Source organism: Bubalus bubalis, chromosome 13, assembly GCF_019923935.1.
Source record: "Bubalus bubalis isolate 160015118507 breed Murrah chromosome 13, NDDB_SH_1, whole genome shotgun sequence".
In the NCBI taxonomy this organism is placed as follows: domain Eukaryota; kingdom Metazoa; phylum Chordata; class Mammalia; order Artiodactyla; family Bovidae; genus Bubalus; species Bubalus bubalis.
Window position 1 is genome coordinate 53,946,742 of NC_059169.1, and position 18,918 is coordinate 53,965,659.

The window sequence follows — 18,918 nt, forward strand, 5'->3', positions numbered from 1 at the left end:
TTCAGTAATTTGAGAAGAAAAAGAAAAAACATGACTTCCTCAATGCCATTCACAGAATTCTGTTACTATTCTCATCTCTTTTCCATTAGGGGGGAAAAAAAAAGATCCTTTATGAAGGTCCAGAGTGTAGATATTTTAGACTTCATAGGACACACTATCTCTGGCCCAACTACTCAATTAAGATTTCACTGTAGTGTAGAAGTAGCCAAGGAGATGATGTAACTGATTAAGCGTGACTGTACTTCAATAAAACTTTATTTATAAACTCAGACAGCAGCCAGATTTGGCCTGCGGGCTGCAGTTGCCAACCTCTGTCCTATGGGTGAAGACCAATAAGCTCTGAGTCTGTCTCTTTCCTTCCCAACTCCTCTTGGCACAGACCATAACTCCAGATACTGAGGCCCACCGTGGGTACAAGTAAATATGAGTAATCACGAAGAGGATGTCTTAATACTATTTAAAGCTGTACATACGATAATAAATTTAAATAGAAACGGGACTGGGCTGGTTTTTCATCCAGTTCTCAAATCAGACCATTGCCTATTTCTGTTCTTATGCCTTTTCTCAAGCACTGAGAGCATCCAATCACAGAGATGACAGACTGCTAATTCTCAGTGCCAGTTGAAACCTTCTTATATAAGACACTGTGTCCAGGGTGGCTGCAATGGGTTGAACTGCATTCGTGCTGTGCTCAGTCATGTGTCCAACTCTTTGCAGCCTCATAAACTGTAGCCCGCCAGGTTCCTCTGTTCATGGAATGGACCAGGCAAGAATACTGGGGTGGGTTGCCATTTCCTCCTCCAGGGGATTGTTCCAACCCAGGGATCAAACATAGGTCTCCTACATCAGCAGCTGGATTCTTTACCACTGCACCACCTGGGAAGCCCATGGGTTGAATTACATCCTCCCAAATGGAAATGCTGACGTCGGAATCCATAGCACCTCAGAACACGACCTTATTTGGAAACAGGGCTATTTCAGAACCCCCACAGGTGACACGGCTTCCCTGGGGACACTGAGACACCAGGGCTTCCCTGGTAGCGCAGCTGGTAAAGAATCCACCTGCAATGCGGGAGACCTGGGTTTGATCCCTGGGTTGGGAAGATCCCCTGGAGAAGGGAATGGCTACCTACTCCGGTATTCTGGCCTGGAGAATTCCATGGACTGTATAGTCCATGGGGTTGTAAAGAGTCAGACACAACTGAGCAACTTTCACTTTCACTTCATGGATGATGCAGAGATGCCATGCAGATAAGGGGGGGGCCATTACCTCTGTCCAGTACTGCTGCTTGGTTTCTGTATCCATGTGTGCAAACCCTCCCAAGACAAGCGCCTTCATCAGCGTCCTCTGCACAGGACTGGACAAGAAATTCAGAGGTGGGCTTCGGCTTGCAAACTGCTTGGCTAAGTTCCACCAGTTTTCACACTGAATGACTAAGTTTGCCCTGCAGGGAGAAACGACAGGCGTAAGATGCATTACTTACTTACCCTGCATGGACACTCAGTAACAAAAGTGGAAAACAACTGGATTTAACTACTTTTTAAAGTCCAGCATAGTAAACTTGGTATAGACTTGGAAGTCTTGTATTCAAACCCAATTAGCCATTTGTCAAGGTAAAATTCATTTAATCTCTCTTAATTACCAGTTTCCTCATCTGTAAAATAGTAAAATAAAGATAATGGGTATAACAGCTCTGAACCCCAGGACGGAGACTGATAAGACGTGCAGCTGCTCCAAGTGCAGTGTCAGGAGCAGCACCTGATAAACCATGAGAACGCAACAGCAGCCAACGACAGGAGTAATCACAACCACGGACCCACGGAGTAAGAAAACTGAAAACATTCCCAGAATTTGTTGTAGAACACACTAAAAATTTTATTCTGTGAAATTAAAATAATTGTTAAATTACCAGTTTTTCTCATCTTTAAAATGGGGTAATACTAATGGGATACCTGAAAATTCAAATTAGACCACTTTACTCCTAATGTGGGAGAGACCTCTCTGCATTTGTTCCAACAGTTTGATACATTTTCTAAAGCAGCAGCGCCCAACCATTTTGGCACCAGGGACCAGTTTCGTGGAAGACCATATTCCCACGGACACGGGCGCGGTGTAGGGGTGGTTTGGGGATGATTCAAGCGCATCTCACTTGTGCTCCTGCCCCCTCGCCTGACAGGAGGCGGAGCTCAGGCAGCGGTGCCAATGATGTGGAGTGGCTGTAAATACAGATGAAGCCCACTCACCTCCTGCTGGGAGGTCAGGTTCCCAACAGGACATGGACAGTACCCGTCCATGGCCCGAGAGCTGGGACCCCCATTTTAAACACTGCTCCAAAACCGCAGGGTCTCCCTGGACCTTGGGACTGGGCGACTGTCTGTCAGTGGGAAAGCCTCTCCTGACCTGACAGGCGGGTCAGCGTCTGCTCACCTCTCCCTTCTCTCCACCAGCGTGACAAGCAGCTGAACCGTGTCGTCCGCGAGGCCCTGCTCGCTGCTACACACCGAGAGGTTGCTGAGGACCTTCTGTAAGAGGTAGCCAACAATCCACTGAGAGCCCTCTGTGTCTGCTCCAAATGCTGTGCTGAACGGCACGCTTATCTTCAGAGAGAAAACAAATATTTTAAGGTCAGAAAGACCTGCTGAAAAGAAAGGAAGAAAAACCCACAGAGAAATCAAACTGAAATTAGCACTAAACCTGAAGTACCTCGCACCAATTTTCTATAGGTATTCATTTCCTGAAGTCCAGAAAGGAAACCCTTAACCCACAGATGTTCCCCACTGTGGCTTTTCTGTTAGCTTTAACTATTCTCATACCAGGAACATAGGCACGTACTTACATTAAATGCAGAGAACATAAATTAATCCATTCCTAAATAGTACTCTGAACTTCACAGAGCTTAAAGTATGCAGAATCACACGATACACTCCAGGAAAAGTTAATTAAATAGCACGCTGTCCACACAGTGTGGAAGACGCTTGGCTATTACTCACATGCTGATAAGAAAATCACCAAGAAAATTGTTTTCATTTCTCTAACTCCCATCCTCATAAATGCAAACCCAGTCAAGCGGTGCCACATTCTGACCTGATCGTACAGCTTCTCATCCACCAGGAGGTAAGTCTTTGCCCAGCGCTTTAGAAACCAGACAATGTCTTTGCCCATCTGAGGGCTTAGCAGGTGTGTGAGGTCAGCCCTTATTGCCCGAGACTCAACTTCTGAAACTCTGAGGATGGCAGACAACAGCCTGTGGGCACAAAAAGGAGGTCATATGTTTCCTTCTTTCTTTACTGGCTGTCTAACCATATTTTCCCCCCTAAAAGCCCTTTTCTGTTTCTCAACTCTCTGAAACTGTCTTCAAGAGGGTTGGAGACATATCTGTGTCTCTGTCTTATTGCTGACCTTTCAGGAAGCAGGAAGAAAGAAAACAGAGAGTCATGGCTAGAGACACCTTCTGCTGGGACACAGCACACGTGAATCTACCATGTACAGATTCAAGATGGAGAAGTGCATGAAGTTAACCACGCAGAGTAAATGCAACTTAAAACTCCCACTGTTGGCACTGCTCTACTTTCACATACTGGCTATTTTATGGTGAACACAGGCACAGCTAAGTGACCCATCTGAATATTGAGTCTTGTCTCTAAATCTGACAGTCTTATTTACTTTCTAAAAAACTTGATTAGTAATGGAATTTTTTAATAAAAATGTTGCACGTATGGTCCTTTCTGAACACTACAGGGTTCATACCCTGTGTAGTATTAACATAGCAAGATATGCGGTTAAGTAAAAAAAAAGTCTTTGTTCTGCGTTTGGGAGGGGACACAAGCGATGTCCATTTAACTTGACTTTGGCTAAAAGGCAAAGCAATGAAGGACTGAAGGGGAGGAACTCATCCTGACACCGCTTCAGCAGCTTCAGTGCAGACGTAAGACCGCTCCTCTTGGGACAGAAACCCCCTCGCTACATGGAAGCTCATGGACAGTTTTAGCTCCTGACCAACTGGCTACTGAGAAGCACCTCCTGCCATGACTGCTCCCTGTTGCCCAGCTCCTTCCAGGCCTGTGACACCACCCCCACCCCCCACACCACAAGGTCCTGCCCCCAGAACCTCTTACATCTCACTGTATACACATATATATATATGTTTATGTATGTACAATGCTATGCCAACAGTGCTAAAAGTTAAGAGAGTATATGAACAAAAAATAACCCAATAATTTCACAACTCATTTTAAATTGGCATATCGAATTTTTTCCATTAATTATTTAAATGATATAATTTGCAGCTTCACAGAATCTGAACTAAGTAATTACAGTGGCCACTTGAATGTATGCATTGGAATTTAATAATCATAGAATTCTGACACCACCATCATTCATTTGAAAAATAAACAAATTGTTCTTTTAACAGTTGGAAACTTTATACTCTTTCTCCTTAAATTTTTATTTCTATTTCATTCCCCATAAAATATTATCCTAACACAATAAATGTTTATACTCACTTTATTGATCATACCGTATACTTCTCTGAAACAAGTACATAAAGATATTAAAATACAATTCTTAAAAATTTCCCATGATAAGACTGTGCTAAAGATGTCCTATGGATTAAGTTATCATTACAATACTTATTAGTACACAACTAAGCAAAATGTAATGCCAATTTAAATAAAGTAAACACATTTATTAAAAAAAATTCTGTACAATATAGCCAAAATCTCCTAACTATAAATGTTACATAAACTTTAAAAATTGTGAATCACTATATTGTACAGCTGTAATTCATATAATATTGGAGGCCAATTATACTGCAATTTAAAAAACATACACAAAGATGTATGTATCTGACTAAGATAAGTGTGGGTTTTCTTTTTCTAAATTAGCCCATATTATGTTTAATTTGATTCCTGCTTTTCATTTCAATGGATATAAGCACTGAGAACACACATTCCAGCAAGTAAATGGAAGGTATTTCTAAAACAGCAGGGCACCCGGTACCTCTGAGGTAAAGCCCACATTTGTGGCATCAGGTGACGTCTCGTGACGTGACAGCAGCCGTGAGGTCTGCCCGTGGCCCTGTCTGCTTCCTGCAGCTCCTACACTGGCCAACAATTCCCCAGCTTCCTGCTTCTCCCTCTTGCTCATGAGGAGCTGGAAGATGGGAGCCTCTGTCTGCTTTGGTCTAGACCAGTGTCTGGTGCATAGTAAGGATTCAATAATTGTCAAATGATCAATTCTTCAAGAAATGTGAACTACTTTTTTAGTAAACAAGGCCTGATTCTCTCCTACCACTCAATTTCACATTAATTCTTTGGACTGAAAAACAATAGTAATTCTTTGTTGTTCCACCCCCACCTCAACCCTCCATAGTCTGTGCTCTCAGATACCAAAATGTTTTGCTCCCACACTGATACCCAAGAGTGGTAAGAATCGAAAAAGCACTGAAAACACGAGGACAGCATTCCTGAGGGTGCTGCCCAGACAAAGACAAAGGCACGGAAAATAACAGGACGGCACCATGGCATTAACACTCCCCGTGAACCAAACCAATTCAAACCAGTCGCTCACCTAAGGCCTACAGCAACTCCAAAGGGAAGAAAGAAGACTCTTCCAGCAAAGCATGGGTATTTTATTCCCAATAAGAGAATGCAACAATAAAGGAAATAAATTTCCAAACATTTCCCTGACATCTGCTTAACAGTTTAATGTTTTAAAAATCGTATTTTTCATTGCACAGGTTTAAGTGGTATCTATATATTTTGCATTAAAATAAAAAGAATGAGGGGGCAGCATCTTGAGTTACTGATCTTGCAACTGACAGAAGCAGTATTATTTCATTATTCTCTCTTCCTGCCACCTAAATTTAAAGATGCTGAAACTTAAACTACTGTTTTCAAATATGCTTTCAAGAGAATATTTAGTTGAGGTTCATCCCGCCTTAACCTCACCATCAAGAATTAGTGGAAGATCTGCCACTGCTCTTAGAAAGATCACAGTGAATTTTCTCTCTGGAGGCTGCTGCCATCTTGTAACAGGGCTCCCAAGGGTCAGATACTCAGGACAAACACTTATGCTTTGTAAGAGGCAGGAATGCCCCTGGAAAGACGTTCCAGCTTCCTGAACAGCAAGGATGCGCTCACGTCCACCTGGTTTCCAAGAACTCCCCAGTCCTGGCGCTTTCACTCAGGTGCCTGAGCCCGCATTAGCACTGCTTTCTGGTGGGCAAGGGACGTGTGTGTGAGAATCAGCCTGGACACCTCCCAGAGCCTCGCTGCACCCAGAGTAACCTCACGCTGTTTTCCTCAGCCCTGGACACGCTGTCCGTCCCCAGCAGAGTGACGCTGCTTAAATGCATGGAGTACCTGCATCCTTGCTTGTTTCAAGGCTTCTCCAAGTTTTATCTTCTTTCACGTGTCAGCTTTACAACAACCTGTCTGTCACTCGAGTCATCTACCCATCAACTCAGAATTTATAAAACAGAATAAATTACAAGAGCACAGCTATAGAGGTCATATTACCTAATCACAGAATCTGTTCTGTTGTACCCTGGGATGGAAGAAGCCTTTTCTCCTGGAGATCCCAAAATTTGAAGTGTTGTATTAATGTCAACTTCAGATGAATGCTTAATGGAATATTCCATTATTTCTGGAGGTATTAGCGGAGTCTCTCCCTGAGTATCATCAGCTAAGAGGTAGCCTTCAGTTTAAAAAAAATTAAAAATGAACACTTAACAATCTACATTTATCAAATTGCACTATAAATGCGTTCAGTTTTGATTTATATACATCATATAAACTGATGTAAAAGTAAATAATAAACGTTAATGTTAATTTCAAGCTTGATGAGAAGAAACTTTCTATTTCTAAGATAATTAATCCTCAAAAATACAGGAAAGGACAAATGTTTTATTCACCAATTTTATAATTCATATATTGACATGTAGGCTTTTTACTCTATGACCTTAAATAATTTCTGGTAATATATTCTGCAAAATTAACATGAATTCTATTACCTCAATAAAAAGTCAATATTTGGGAATGCCTTTCCAAACAGTAAGGTCTTTTCCCCTTTGATTATTTAAAATACAGAAACACTGACAACATGGTTACAGAAAACCCTAAAGAAAAGTCAGACTGCCAGGACCAGCACTCTGGCTCCAAATGTTAGCATGGCCAGGGCCAGTCTCCAGGTCTCAGCTTCTTCACAGATAGGACAGGGTGATAATTAACAGCCATAGTATTAATAACAGCAACGAGGAAAACAGTGAGACCTAGTGACAGCACTAACGAGGGGCCGCACTGAGCTCCACACAGAACATGTGGTTCGGGACAGGTAAGGAAAGTGCCCCTGCTCTGGGACACAGGGCAGCTGTGTCCAGGTCTCAAGTTCAACCCTACATGAGAACTGCTGCTATTAACACAGGCTGAGAAACAAGCAACTGACCTGTAACTAGAATAAGCCAGTGGATGTCCTCGTACAGGTCGTCCAGCGTCTTGCTGTCGGCGGAGCCTGAGGTGGGCGAGGCGAGGAGCTGCTGCTGCTGCCGCTGGAGCTGCCCGTGAAGCCGCGTGACTCTCTCCTCTAACAGACTACAAGAGGGAAGACACCAATGCCTTCATGAGGCTCAGAGAGCAAAGACCAGAGCGACTTATCACTCCCATTTACTGACAGCGTGGATTCAGATGTTAGCACAGAGCACATATACAGAAATATTTATTATATACACAATGTTCTCATGGCGCTATAAGAATTGTGATTTATTGTTTACGACATAGTATTAAAACATCACTTTACAAACAATCAAGGTTTACAACAGGCATTTGAAAACCAGTTATTCCAAGTGTTTATTGATATGGGTCCAGTGTTTCTCATACCACGTTTTCCATAATCTGTCTGCCATCTATGCTGTGGTGCCTGGGCTCCAAATGTACAAGCCAAGGAACGCCACCACGAGTGCGTTTCTGTCCACTTGTTCCATGTGCTGTGCCCGGGGCGGGGGTGTTTACAGTCTTTAAACACTTAAAGCTCTCCGGGGCATGTGACTACAGGGTGTTTGCTCCATGGGGTGTCTTTGGACCGTGTGTACCTTGTCAGGAGAGGGATACAGTGCTCTGCAGCAATGCGTCCTAGCATTCCTACACTGGCTAGCTGATCAGAAAACTGGTCTCGGTCGTCCTCCTGGAGTTCACTGATCTCTTCTTCCTCGCGAGAGGCCACTCCGTTGGCAGTCTGTTATTGACAAAAGAAATAAAGACTGAGAGCTGATCTTAGGACCCAGCCTGTTCCTATGCTGAAGAACAGAACCTCAGGACCTTCAAGAAGGAGCACCTTCAAGTGCAGCTGCTGCGGACGCCCGCCTGCCCACCCAGTTACTAAAGGGGGGAAATTCGAAGAGAAAGAAGTAAGGGGTCTGACCACTCCCGCCGATCACAGGTAACATGGCCAGTGCACACCTACACCCCACCCCTCACACGGAGTGGAGTTCCTGTCGTCTCTGAGGAGCTCTGACATCATTAAGAGCCATCACCCCTTGGGTGTCACTGGAGAAACAGCAAGACACAGCAGGTGACTGAGAACTAAAGAGAAGTGGAGAACCAGAAGCCACAGCCCATGAAACACAAACCTGCATAGATGCCTGCTCTCCCTCTGGCACTCTCAGCAAGTCCTTGGAAAGAGCTCACCCTAAATTTCTAGTACCATGTGTGATGGGACAAACAGACAACGAGAGCCCACGAGGAAACCGATTTTCAACTACAACCTGGCTTAAAACTCACCAGATTCCTTGTGCCATCAGGCGCAGCGAGATGGCACTGAATGTAGGAATTGAACACCTGGACTGCGTGCTGGGTGAAAAAGCCTTTATGGAAGTGCTTGTCATCTTGTACTAGCGTCAGCCAGGATTCCAGCAGCCTGTCGTACGCCTCCATGTATACCATGTCGTCTTTGTCCAGCTAGGTGGAAGGGGCATTCACAAGACAGACACCAGTGAGATGGAGTCACCGCAGACAGGTCCATGTGTTGGCCTTCAACAAAGTTCCCAATCAGCAATCAATCATCGAGCTAATTGATCCCATCTTCAAATTAACTGATCAATTTGAACACTGCAGGAAATATGTATAGGCTTTTTACTAGATTTTCTAAAAGCTTTCTAACAATCTAAATTCTTAGGCAAATAGGAATTAATGTTCATTTCTGTAAAAGACTAACTTTTCAGCACTTTGTAGCTCACGTATTTTTCAAGCAAAGATAACTGACATTTTTCTCTGTCAAGAAGAGAACTGTTCGGGCTTGTACATACTCCATGACATTGTATTAGAAACTGGAAAGGCAAGGATGGGCCTCAGAGAAGCCGGAGGAGGGCCCTGAGGAGACTGAAGCACGAGTGAGAACGCATGGGAAGGCCAGCAGATAGACCTGGGGGTGGGGGGTGGGTGTCAGACTTGGATAGCAAGTCCCCAGCGTGGACAGGCTGGGTTCTAAGATCACTTCAGAGCAGAGGGTTTCTCGGTGAGGAAGGGTCCACACTGAGCGACTCTGGGCAGCTCTGCGAGCGCAGCGTCTGACACTTCACTCTTCTCACGTGCCAGTAAGAAACCACGCCTGAATTTTGCCATTAATTAGTAGGACTGTATACAATTCAGTCTTTGCATTGATTTATTCATCCACAAATTCACCAGATCACCGATGAGTCAAATCCAGAATACTTATGTGTCAAGCACTATGTTCAAAAACATAAATAACAGAGCATTCAGAGACTTTTACATTGAGTCCGATGAAAAAAAGGGAGAAGAGAACAAATAATCGCAGAAGACACACTAAAGGTCACAAGAGATAAATGCACATCCCAGGGTTGGTATTTGCTGTGTTAATGGTGTCTCTCAGGTTTGGTCTACAGCTTGTCTTCTAGCCTCAAGCTATAAGAGCTCTGGAACCTCCATCAGAGGACAACAACCTCAGACTGTTATCCCAGCAGTCTGCCAATGACTCAAAGAAGGAAGTAATGGAAGATTTCTTTCAAGAATTCCAAATTAAGCCAGACGTCAAATACCACCTCCAGACAGGAGTAGGTAAGCACCTGAGGAACTGCGTCCAGCAATAGTGTTTTATGTTTTTAGCTTTTATTAACCTAGGGAATACAGAGAAAAATGGTCATTTTATGGATCAAAGGAAGCTTTAATTTTTTGAAAAAATATTTAAAAGTAATCTGTGAAAACTTCACAAAAGAATAAAGTGAAAAAAAAAAATCTTCATTGGATAACTTTATAAAGAATTTTAAAATAGCAAGCCCAGAGCTTCCCTGGTGGTCTAGTTGTTAAGAATCCGCCTGCCAATGCAGGGGACAGAGTTCATTCCCTGGTCTGGCAAGATCCCACATGCCTCAGAACAACTAAGCCCGGAAGCCTGCGCAACTGGAGCCCCTGCTCTGCAACGAGAGGCCCAAGCATCTCAACGAGAGAAAGTTCACGAGCAGCAATGAAGACCCAGGGCAGCCAAAAATAAATCAATAAAGTAAATTAACAAATACTTTTTAAAAATAGTAAACCCAAATTTTATTCCTATTTGTCTGGTTGTGAAGGTGTTTTTACTGAAAACAAGCAACATTATTTGAGTGCAACTAACTAGGACATACTCATGTTGTAAACAGTCAATTCTTCTTAGTATCTGTGGTATTTATGTCCTGTAAAGTTGACCCAACACTGAATCAGCAAACACTCTGGTCACTGCATTTACACTGTGCAAAGGTGGACAAACGGATACATCACTTTGTTTCACGTGTGTTTTTGTGCACAGACACCTTACTTCACATACAATGTTGATTCATGGCCAGCAGCCTGTTCAACAAAGCTCACCTAACACACACATCTTCTCCCTAAGGCATGCCCCAGACTCACTGCACTTGGGCATAACACCTGGAAGCCATTTGAAAGAGCAAGACCATCGAATTGTAAGTACTTCAGTATTTTTTGACAAAAATTTGGGGAACCCCGTTTCACACAAAAATGCAGCATTGGAGATGGTGAGGACAGCTGTTTGTAGTGAGAACGAGCATGCTGGGTGGATCATGGTTTTTCTAACTCTCTTGCACACACATGTCCATGAATGACCAAGAAAATTCACACCAGTGCTGATTTTGGGGGTCACAAAAGAGTTCTCAGCAAGAAAGTGAATCTGCAAATATGGAATCCACATTCAGCAAGGACCAACTGCACTTGTAAAGTCTAACTCCAGGAGGTCCCAGCATCCTCCTCATGCTGGTTCTTCCTGTTCACGCACCATCAGAAGGTGTTTTTTCAAACCCTGACAGCTCATAATTTTGTTGAAGGACAGCCATGTTCTTGGTTCCATAAAGGCAGTAATATATATTCGCTTAATTCCTAAATACCAATAAAAATGATCAATTCAGCCAATTTTTCCATTACATCAGTTATTTCCTTTCACACTGCTTTCACCATCAATGCAATTATAAACCCTATTAAATAAATTCTTTTGCACAAACATCAAAAAAGATGAAGGACTACTGTCAGTAATCTTTAGGAAACTTTAAACTCACAAAATATTGGGTGACGCTTTTCCATGGAATAACTGACTGGATGGGAATGCCATATTTTCTTTTTGTTCTTGGAAATAGACTGTTGGCTCATAAATTGTTGAGCTTGGGAAAACTGATCGCCTAAAACTGTCTCAGATTTCACTTACACATCAGTTTTACCAATATTATTAGAGCTCAGAGAGCTGCTGTCTCTACATTCATCTTCTGCTTAGCACTGTGAAACATCTTATTCTGAAAATTTCTCTCTTTGATACTCTGGGCAGAAAGTGAAAAATTCTGAATTTCAAATAGCATCCAATGAAATGCTAACAACAACGACATAAAAAAGATGGCATCTCAAGACCTCTTGAAAGATTGTACCATAAAATGCAATCAGGAAACTGAAGTCATAAAGAGTAGTTATTTATTCTATTTGTGACGATTCATTTCACTATTCCACTAACCTTGTAGGTGATTCTGTCATTCTTCCATTTTCTTATTCTTTTAGTTTCTTTTTTATTATAGATGGGAACTGATGAGTAATGGTGAACTACTTCCTAAGATTAAGAAATAGCAAAACGCTTCAAAATATAAGGGAAATCAGATCACTAAAATTCCACAATGCATTTTGGGCTTATGCTAAGATAATTACAAATGTTCTTTTTGTTCTAAGGTCTCTAATAAAGAATAAAAATAATGAAAACTGATGGTTAAACAGAACTGTTCAAAAAGAAATCCAAATGCTAGACTCTGGTGGAACAGTGAGGGTTAAAGAGTCAAATAAAACCTATTCAGACATCATCTGTTGCCATGGGATTGAGGATCCATGTCATTCACGACATGAAGCTTTGCAGGAGATCATTTTCCATCTTTATTTTTACCGAATATTTGGAGCATGCCTCTGAGGAGCAGGTGTGCTTCCCCTTTTTCCCGCAAGAGCCTTCTAAGGACCTCGTATCTCCAGCCCCTTCTAAAAAGTCAGGCTTGTGGGTACAGACACTATAGCCTGATTGTTCAGACTGCTCATTTTCTCTAGGCTTGACTTTCTACTTTCCTCTTTCATCTAATTGCCTTCTGCAAGTTCTAAAAGATTATCTCACTCTAAATGTTCTTTATAAGCCATCAGAAATTTTGTATGAAACAAAGAGAGTTATGAAAAAATACAATAACCTCTGTTATAGTTTTAATGACCAAGTTCTTTCTCTCTAGGACACATCCACTGTTAAAGGCTGCCTAATTCATGAAAGGGCAGCTGTGAAGGGAAACCTTACAGAGAACAAGACACCATTTGAGGGGTTATCTGAAAATGGAGCTGATTAAAGAATGTCTGTCTAACTTGTGATTTGTGCATGAGCGTATTTGCTGCAGCATTACTGAAAACAGTACAAACTAATTCACTGAATCATTCCTCTAAGGTTTTGCATTAAAAACAATTTCTAACTCCAATTAATGACATGAGATGCTGATTATATAAAGGTATTATATAGGTCTGGATGTGAATCAACAGATGCCAAGAAAGTGATAAATGATGGAATGTTGGAGAATTTTAATTTCATGTACTATCTGAATTACTTTTACCAATGACCATATACCATTTTCACATTAAAACTGTATTCTGAAATAACAGTAGGAACAAAATTGTAAGAAATAGGCATGTTTCATTCTAATAAATGTATTAGAAAAAAAAAAAGTGTCTTCATATTTGGATCAAGGAAAAAAGGAAACCTGAATACTCCCATAACTAACCATTCAGATTTTTTTAGCTTAAATTCTTCCCCCAAAGAAAATACCAACTTAGTAAACTTACAGGTGAGATCTACTAAACTAGCAAAAAACAAAAACAAAACAACCAATCTTACAGAGACTGATCCAGAAAAGAGGAAACAAGAATGAGAAAGACATAACTCAGCAAGTGATGTTACTTTGACACCAAACAAACCCAGCCATTCACAAAAGGCCATGACGCATGGTTGAGCTGGGTTCAACTCAGAAATGCAAGGGCAATTTTAACAAAAGAAAAACCTATAAAACCAACTGATCACACTAACAGATCAAGTAGAAACACAATTAATGATATTCAATACTCAACCATGTTTTTAAAATCTATTAGTGGGACTTCCCTGGTAGTTCAGTGGTTAAGAATCCATCTTCCAACGCCGAGGATACAGGTTCCATCCCTGGTCAAGGGACTAAGATCTCCCCTGCCGCAGGGCAACTATGCCAGCACGCAGCAACTACTGAGGCTGCACTCTGCAACGAGAGGCCCCCATGCGGTAGAGAAAGCTCACACGTCACAGTGAAGACCCAATTTAAAAATTTACAAACAAACAAAAAACCTATTACTCATTCTGATAAAGGAGAGCTCACAAACAGTTAGCAAACATTACTCCTAATGATGAACCAGAAAAGATGTCTTCTATTACCATTTGATTCAACACTGCACCATAATAAATGAACCATACACTAAGCGTCAGAAATACAAATGGTGAAGACTGAAGAAAGGAAGACTGCCATTATTCAGATGACACGACTGTCCGCAGAGGAAAATCACTAGAATCAATAAGAATTCTGAAAGGTCAGTAAAAATCAGATCAACATACAAATGCCAACTTCAATTCTCCATGCCAGCAGCAATCTCAAAAATGAGACTTAAAGAAGATACTATTTATTACAGCAACAAGAATGAAAGGCACTAAAGGAAAACTTATTCCTTATTGAAAGGTAATAAATTATACCTTAATATAGAGAAATACCACATTTATGGGCAGAATTAATACAGTAGAGATGTCCACTTTTCACTAAAGAATCACTATAATTCCAAGCACAATCCAACTTGAAAAACTGACACAATTTTTACAGAAAATAAAAAAGCTAACATAGTCAAGATTCCTCCTGAAAATCCAGGGTGCAGTGGGAACTGACATCACCTTAAAACAAAACACAGGTGCAAAAACAGACTAACTGACCAATGGAAGTGGTTAGAGCTCAAGAAAGATCAACTAGCATGTGAACACTAGATATATGACAGTAACAGTCTGACAAATCATTAGGAAAGGAAGGGCTATTTGATGCATGTTGCTGGCAGCCGAGGAAAACAGCAACAAAACAAAAAGACAATCTAACAAATGGGGAAAAATATTTGCAAACCATATATTTGATAGGAGGTTAATATCCAAAATATATAAGAAACTCTTGCAATCCAACAGCAAAACAAACAAACAAACAAAAAAAAACCAGATCAAACATCTTAAGAATCTGATTAAGGCTGGGAGATTAAGATGGTGGAAGAGAAGGACTCGAAGCTCATCTCCCCCTATAAATTCATTTAAACTACATCTATATAAGGTGCTCCCCCTCTGGGGTCCCCCCTTCATCAGCTGGGGGAGCAGCACGGACTGCGGCTGGCAGAATAGAGAGATGTGAACACAGGGTCCTGGCCACCACCTGCTGTCTCATCTTCGTGCAGACAGACCTGGGGTGAGCACAGGCCAAAGAGGCTGGAGTGTGGTCGGAGCCAGTCAGGGGTGTGGGGTTTGTGTGCGGCCCTGAGCCCGGGTTCACCTCGGGAGCCCCTCATCAGTGCAGAGCAGCCTCAGAAACTAATGAGCGGGCTCTGCGGCAGGACACGAGAGGGAAACACTGCATTAATGAAGTCAGAAGGAGAAAGTAAAAAAAAAAAAAATAATAATCCCTTTTAAAATCACATACAAAAAAATAAAATACTTATGAATAAACCTGACCAAGGAGGTGAAAGACTGATATGTTGACAACTATAAAAAGATGATAAAAGACATCTGAAAAAGACAAATGTGTTCACAGCAACAGTATTCACAATAGCCAAGACATGGAAGCAACCTAAATGTCCATCGACAGATAAATGGATCAAGATGTGGCACAGATGTACAATGGAATATTACTCAGCCAGTAATATTCTCAGCTGGGCTGAGGGCTCACACGTGGGCATTTTGTTATTGTTTATTTTTCATCTGTATTGTATATGCTATAACACAGTCGTGGATGCTGGTTCTCAGGACTCAAAAAAGACACATAAAGTGGCCAGGTAAGTGCTGGATCTGCTTTGAGCAGCAGCAGAGCAGCTGGCCATGGGCCTTCAACACAAATCTCTAACCCAGAGCCAACTAAGGATGGAGCAGGGGGATCAACAAGACAGTCTCCGCCCAGAGAAACATGTGCGGCCTGTCAATACACTTCACAAAGCATGTGCTTTGCAGACATCATTTGTTAAGTCTTAACACAGTTTATCTTGCCAAAATAAACGGATTGGTAACATATCTTAAGAGGAAGAGCATCCTCTGAGCCCATGTCTCAGGAGGAAGAAGCAATGTTCCGCATTGTTCCTCAGCACATATGTGATGCACGCTTACCATGTTTAATCTGAAATTCTGACACAGAGAAGTACAAAAAAAACTGTAAAAGCCTTAGTTAGAAGCTGTTTACTTTCGGAAGAGCGTTCCACAGTCCCTCGCACAAAGCCCTGATGTGAGGCAAACCAGGATCACATCGGACACTCAGCCCCCTCCCTGAAGCAGATCTAAAATAAGCACTGCAAACTTCCCAGAGCCTTCTGTTCCACTTGGAAACCAGCACAAGTGACTCATCAGGCAAAGTGTGAGAAATTTGGCTGATGACAATTGGCAGCTAAATCTTTCAGTCTAATCAGAGAAATGAAACCCGGCCCAGCACTTTCTCCTAATGCTTTGGCCCTGCTCCACTGGCCCTCTGGCCAGCACCCAGCAGCCAAGCCAGAGCACGTGCCCAGAGCTGACGAAGGGACCAAGCTGGACACTGCTTGCGCCCGGGGGCCCTTGGGCCCACTGCCAGCAGAGCTCTAGAGAGGCCCTGGAGCTTAGGGGGGTACTTGACCCCACTCACTTCGTCTGGGAACAGAGGGTGGAGAACATAATTAAAAGATGATACCAGCACTGACACGTCAACACCCATATTTAACTTGCGAGTGTACAGAGGGGTGAACTTGCAGCTCTCCAGCCTCAGGAAAACAGTCTGCTTTTGTATCTGGTAACTATTTGAACCCATTCATGGGTCACAGCCTTGTCATAGCAAAGGGGCTTGCATAACCCAATGAAGCCATGAGCCATGCCATGCAGAGCCACCCAAGATGGACGGGTCACCGTGGAGAGTTCTGACAAGACGTGGTCCACTGAGGAGGGAATGGCAAACCACTCCAGTATTCTTGCTGCAAGAACCCTATGAACAGTATAAAAAGGCAAAAAGATATGACACCAGAGGTGATCTCCCCCTGGTCAGAAGGTGTCCAATGTGCTACAGGGGAAGGGGGGAGGACAATTACTAATAGCTCCAGAAAGAATGAATTTGCTGTGCCAAAGTGGAAATGGCACTCAGCTGCAGATGTCTGGTAGAGAAAGTAAAGTCCAGTGCTGTAAAGAACAGTATCACATAGGAATCTGGAATGTTAGGTTCAGGAATCAAGGTAAACTGGAAGTGATCAAGCAGGAGATGGCAAGAGTAAACATCAACATCTTAGAATCAGTGAACTAAAATGGATGGGAATGAGTGAATTTAATTCAGATGACCACTGTATCTACTACTGTGGGCAAAAATCCCTTAGAAGAAATGGAGTAGTCCTCACAGTCAAACAGAAGAGTCTGAAATGCAGTACTTGTGTGCAATCTCAAAAAATGACAGAATGATCTCGGCTTGTTTCCAAGGCAAACCATTCAATATCACAGTAATTCAAGCTTATGCCCTAAACACTATCCTGTATGATTGTACAGTAGAAGTGACAAATAGATTCAAGGGACTAGATCTGATAGAGTGCCTGAAAAACTATGGACAGAGGTTTGTGACATTGTATAGGAGGCAGTGATCAAGACCATCCCCAAGAAAAAGAAATGCAAAAAGGCAAAATAGTTGTCTGAGGAGGCCTTATGAATTTCTGAAAGAAGAGAAGTGAAAGGCAAAGAGGATAAACCCAACTGAATGCAGAGTTTCAGAGAATAGAAAGGAGAGATAAAGCCTTCTTAAGTGAACAAGCAAAGAAATAGAGGAAAACAATAGAACGGGAAAGACTAGAGATCTTCTCAAGAAAATTGGAGATACCAAGGGAACATTTCATGCAAAGATGGGCTCAATAAAGGACAGAAATGGTATGGACCTAATAGAAGCAAAAGATATTAAGAAGACATGGCAAGAATACACAGAAGAACTACACAAAAAAGATCTTAATGACCCAGATAACCTCAATGGTGTGATCACTCACCTAGAGACAGAATCCTGGAGTATTAAGTCAAGTGGGCCTTAGGAAGCATCACTACGAACAAAGCTAGTGGAGGTGATGGAATTCCAGTTGAACTATTTCAAATCCTAAAAGTTGATGCTGTTCAGAGTGCTACACTCAGTATGCCAGAAAATTTGCAAAACTCACCAGTGGCCACACGACTGGAAAAGGTCAGTTTTCATTCCAATCCCAAAGAAAGGCAAGCCAAAGAATGTTCAAATTCCATACAACTGCACTCATTTCACATGATAGCAAGATTGTGCTCAAAATTCTCCAAGCAAGCAGTACATGAACCAAGAACTTCCACACGTACAAGTTAGATTTATAAAAGACAAAGGAACCAGCGGCAATATTGCCAACATCCATTGGATCATAGAAAAAGAAAACAAATTCCAAAAAACATGTACTTTTGCTTCATTGACTTCACTAAAGCCTTTGACTGTGTAGATCACAACAAACTATGAAAAATTCTTAAAGAGATGGAATACCCGACCACCTTACCTGCCTCCTGAGAAATCTGTATATAGTTCAAGAAGCAAGTTAGAGCTGGACATGGAACAACAGACTGGTTCCAAATTGGGAAAGGAGTACGTCAAGGTTGTATACTGTCACCCTGCTTATTTAACTTATATATGCAGGGTACATTGTGCAAAATGTCCAGCTGAATGAATCACAAGCTGGAATCAAGACTGTCAGGAGAAATACCAACAACCTCAGATATGCAGATGATACCCCCCTACTCGCAGAAAATGAAGAGAAACTAAAGAGCCTTTTGATAAGTGTGAAAGAGGAGAGTGAAAATGCTGGCTTAAAACTCAACATTCAAAAAACTAAGATCATGGCATCTGGTCCCATCACTTCATGGCAAATAGAAGGGGAAACAATGGAAACAGTGACAGACTTTATTTTCTTGGGCTCCAAAATCACTGTGGACAATGACTGCAGCCATGAAATTAAAAGACGCTTGCTCCTTGGAAGAAAAGCTATGACCAACACAGACAGCATATTAAAAAGCAGAGATATCACTTTGCCAACAAAGGTCCGTCTAGTCAAAGCTACGGTTTTTTCCAGTACTCATGTACAGATGTGAGAGTTGGACCATAAAGAAGG

General features: G+C 42.0%; 1 protein-coding gene across 5 annotated transcripts in view; it reads right to left on the reverse strand.

Annotated features, from left to right (window-relative positions):
• The window catches only part of XPO4 (exportin 4), an 89,952-nt gene that overhangs the window by 13,980 nt on the left and 57,054 nt on the right, over positions 1 to 18,918 (reverse strand). For all 5 annotated transcript variants that reach the window (XM_006073228.3, XM_044927283.1, XM_025262814.2 and 2 more), the window contains 7 exons: positions 8,776 to 8,952; positions 8,088 to 8,230; positions 7,445 to 7,590; positions 6,520 to 6,697; positions 3,086 to 3,245; positions 2,429 to 2,598; positions 1,271 to 1,445 (listed from right to left, as the gene is read on the reverse strand). In XM_006073228.3, the coding sequence (XP_006073290.1) occupies positions 1,271 to 1,445; positions 2,429 to 2,598; positions 3,086 to 3,245; positions 6,520 to 6,697; positions 7,445 to 7,590; positions 8,088 to 8,230; positions 8,776 to 8,952 (1,149 nt within the window). The remainder of the gene's footprint in view (positions 1 to 1,270; positions 1,446 to 2,428; positions 2,599 to 3,085; positions 3,246 to 6,519; positions 6,698 to 7,444; positions 7,591 to 8,087; positions 8,231 to 8,775; positions 8,953 to 18,918) is intronic.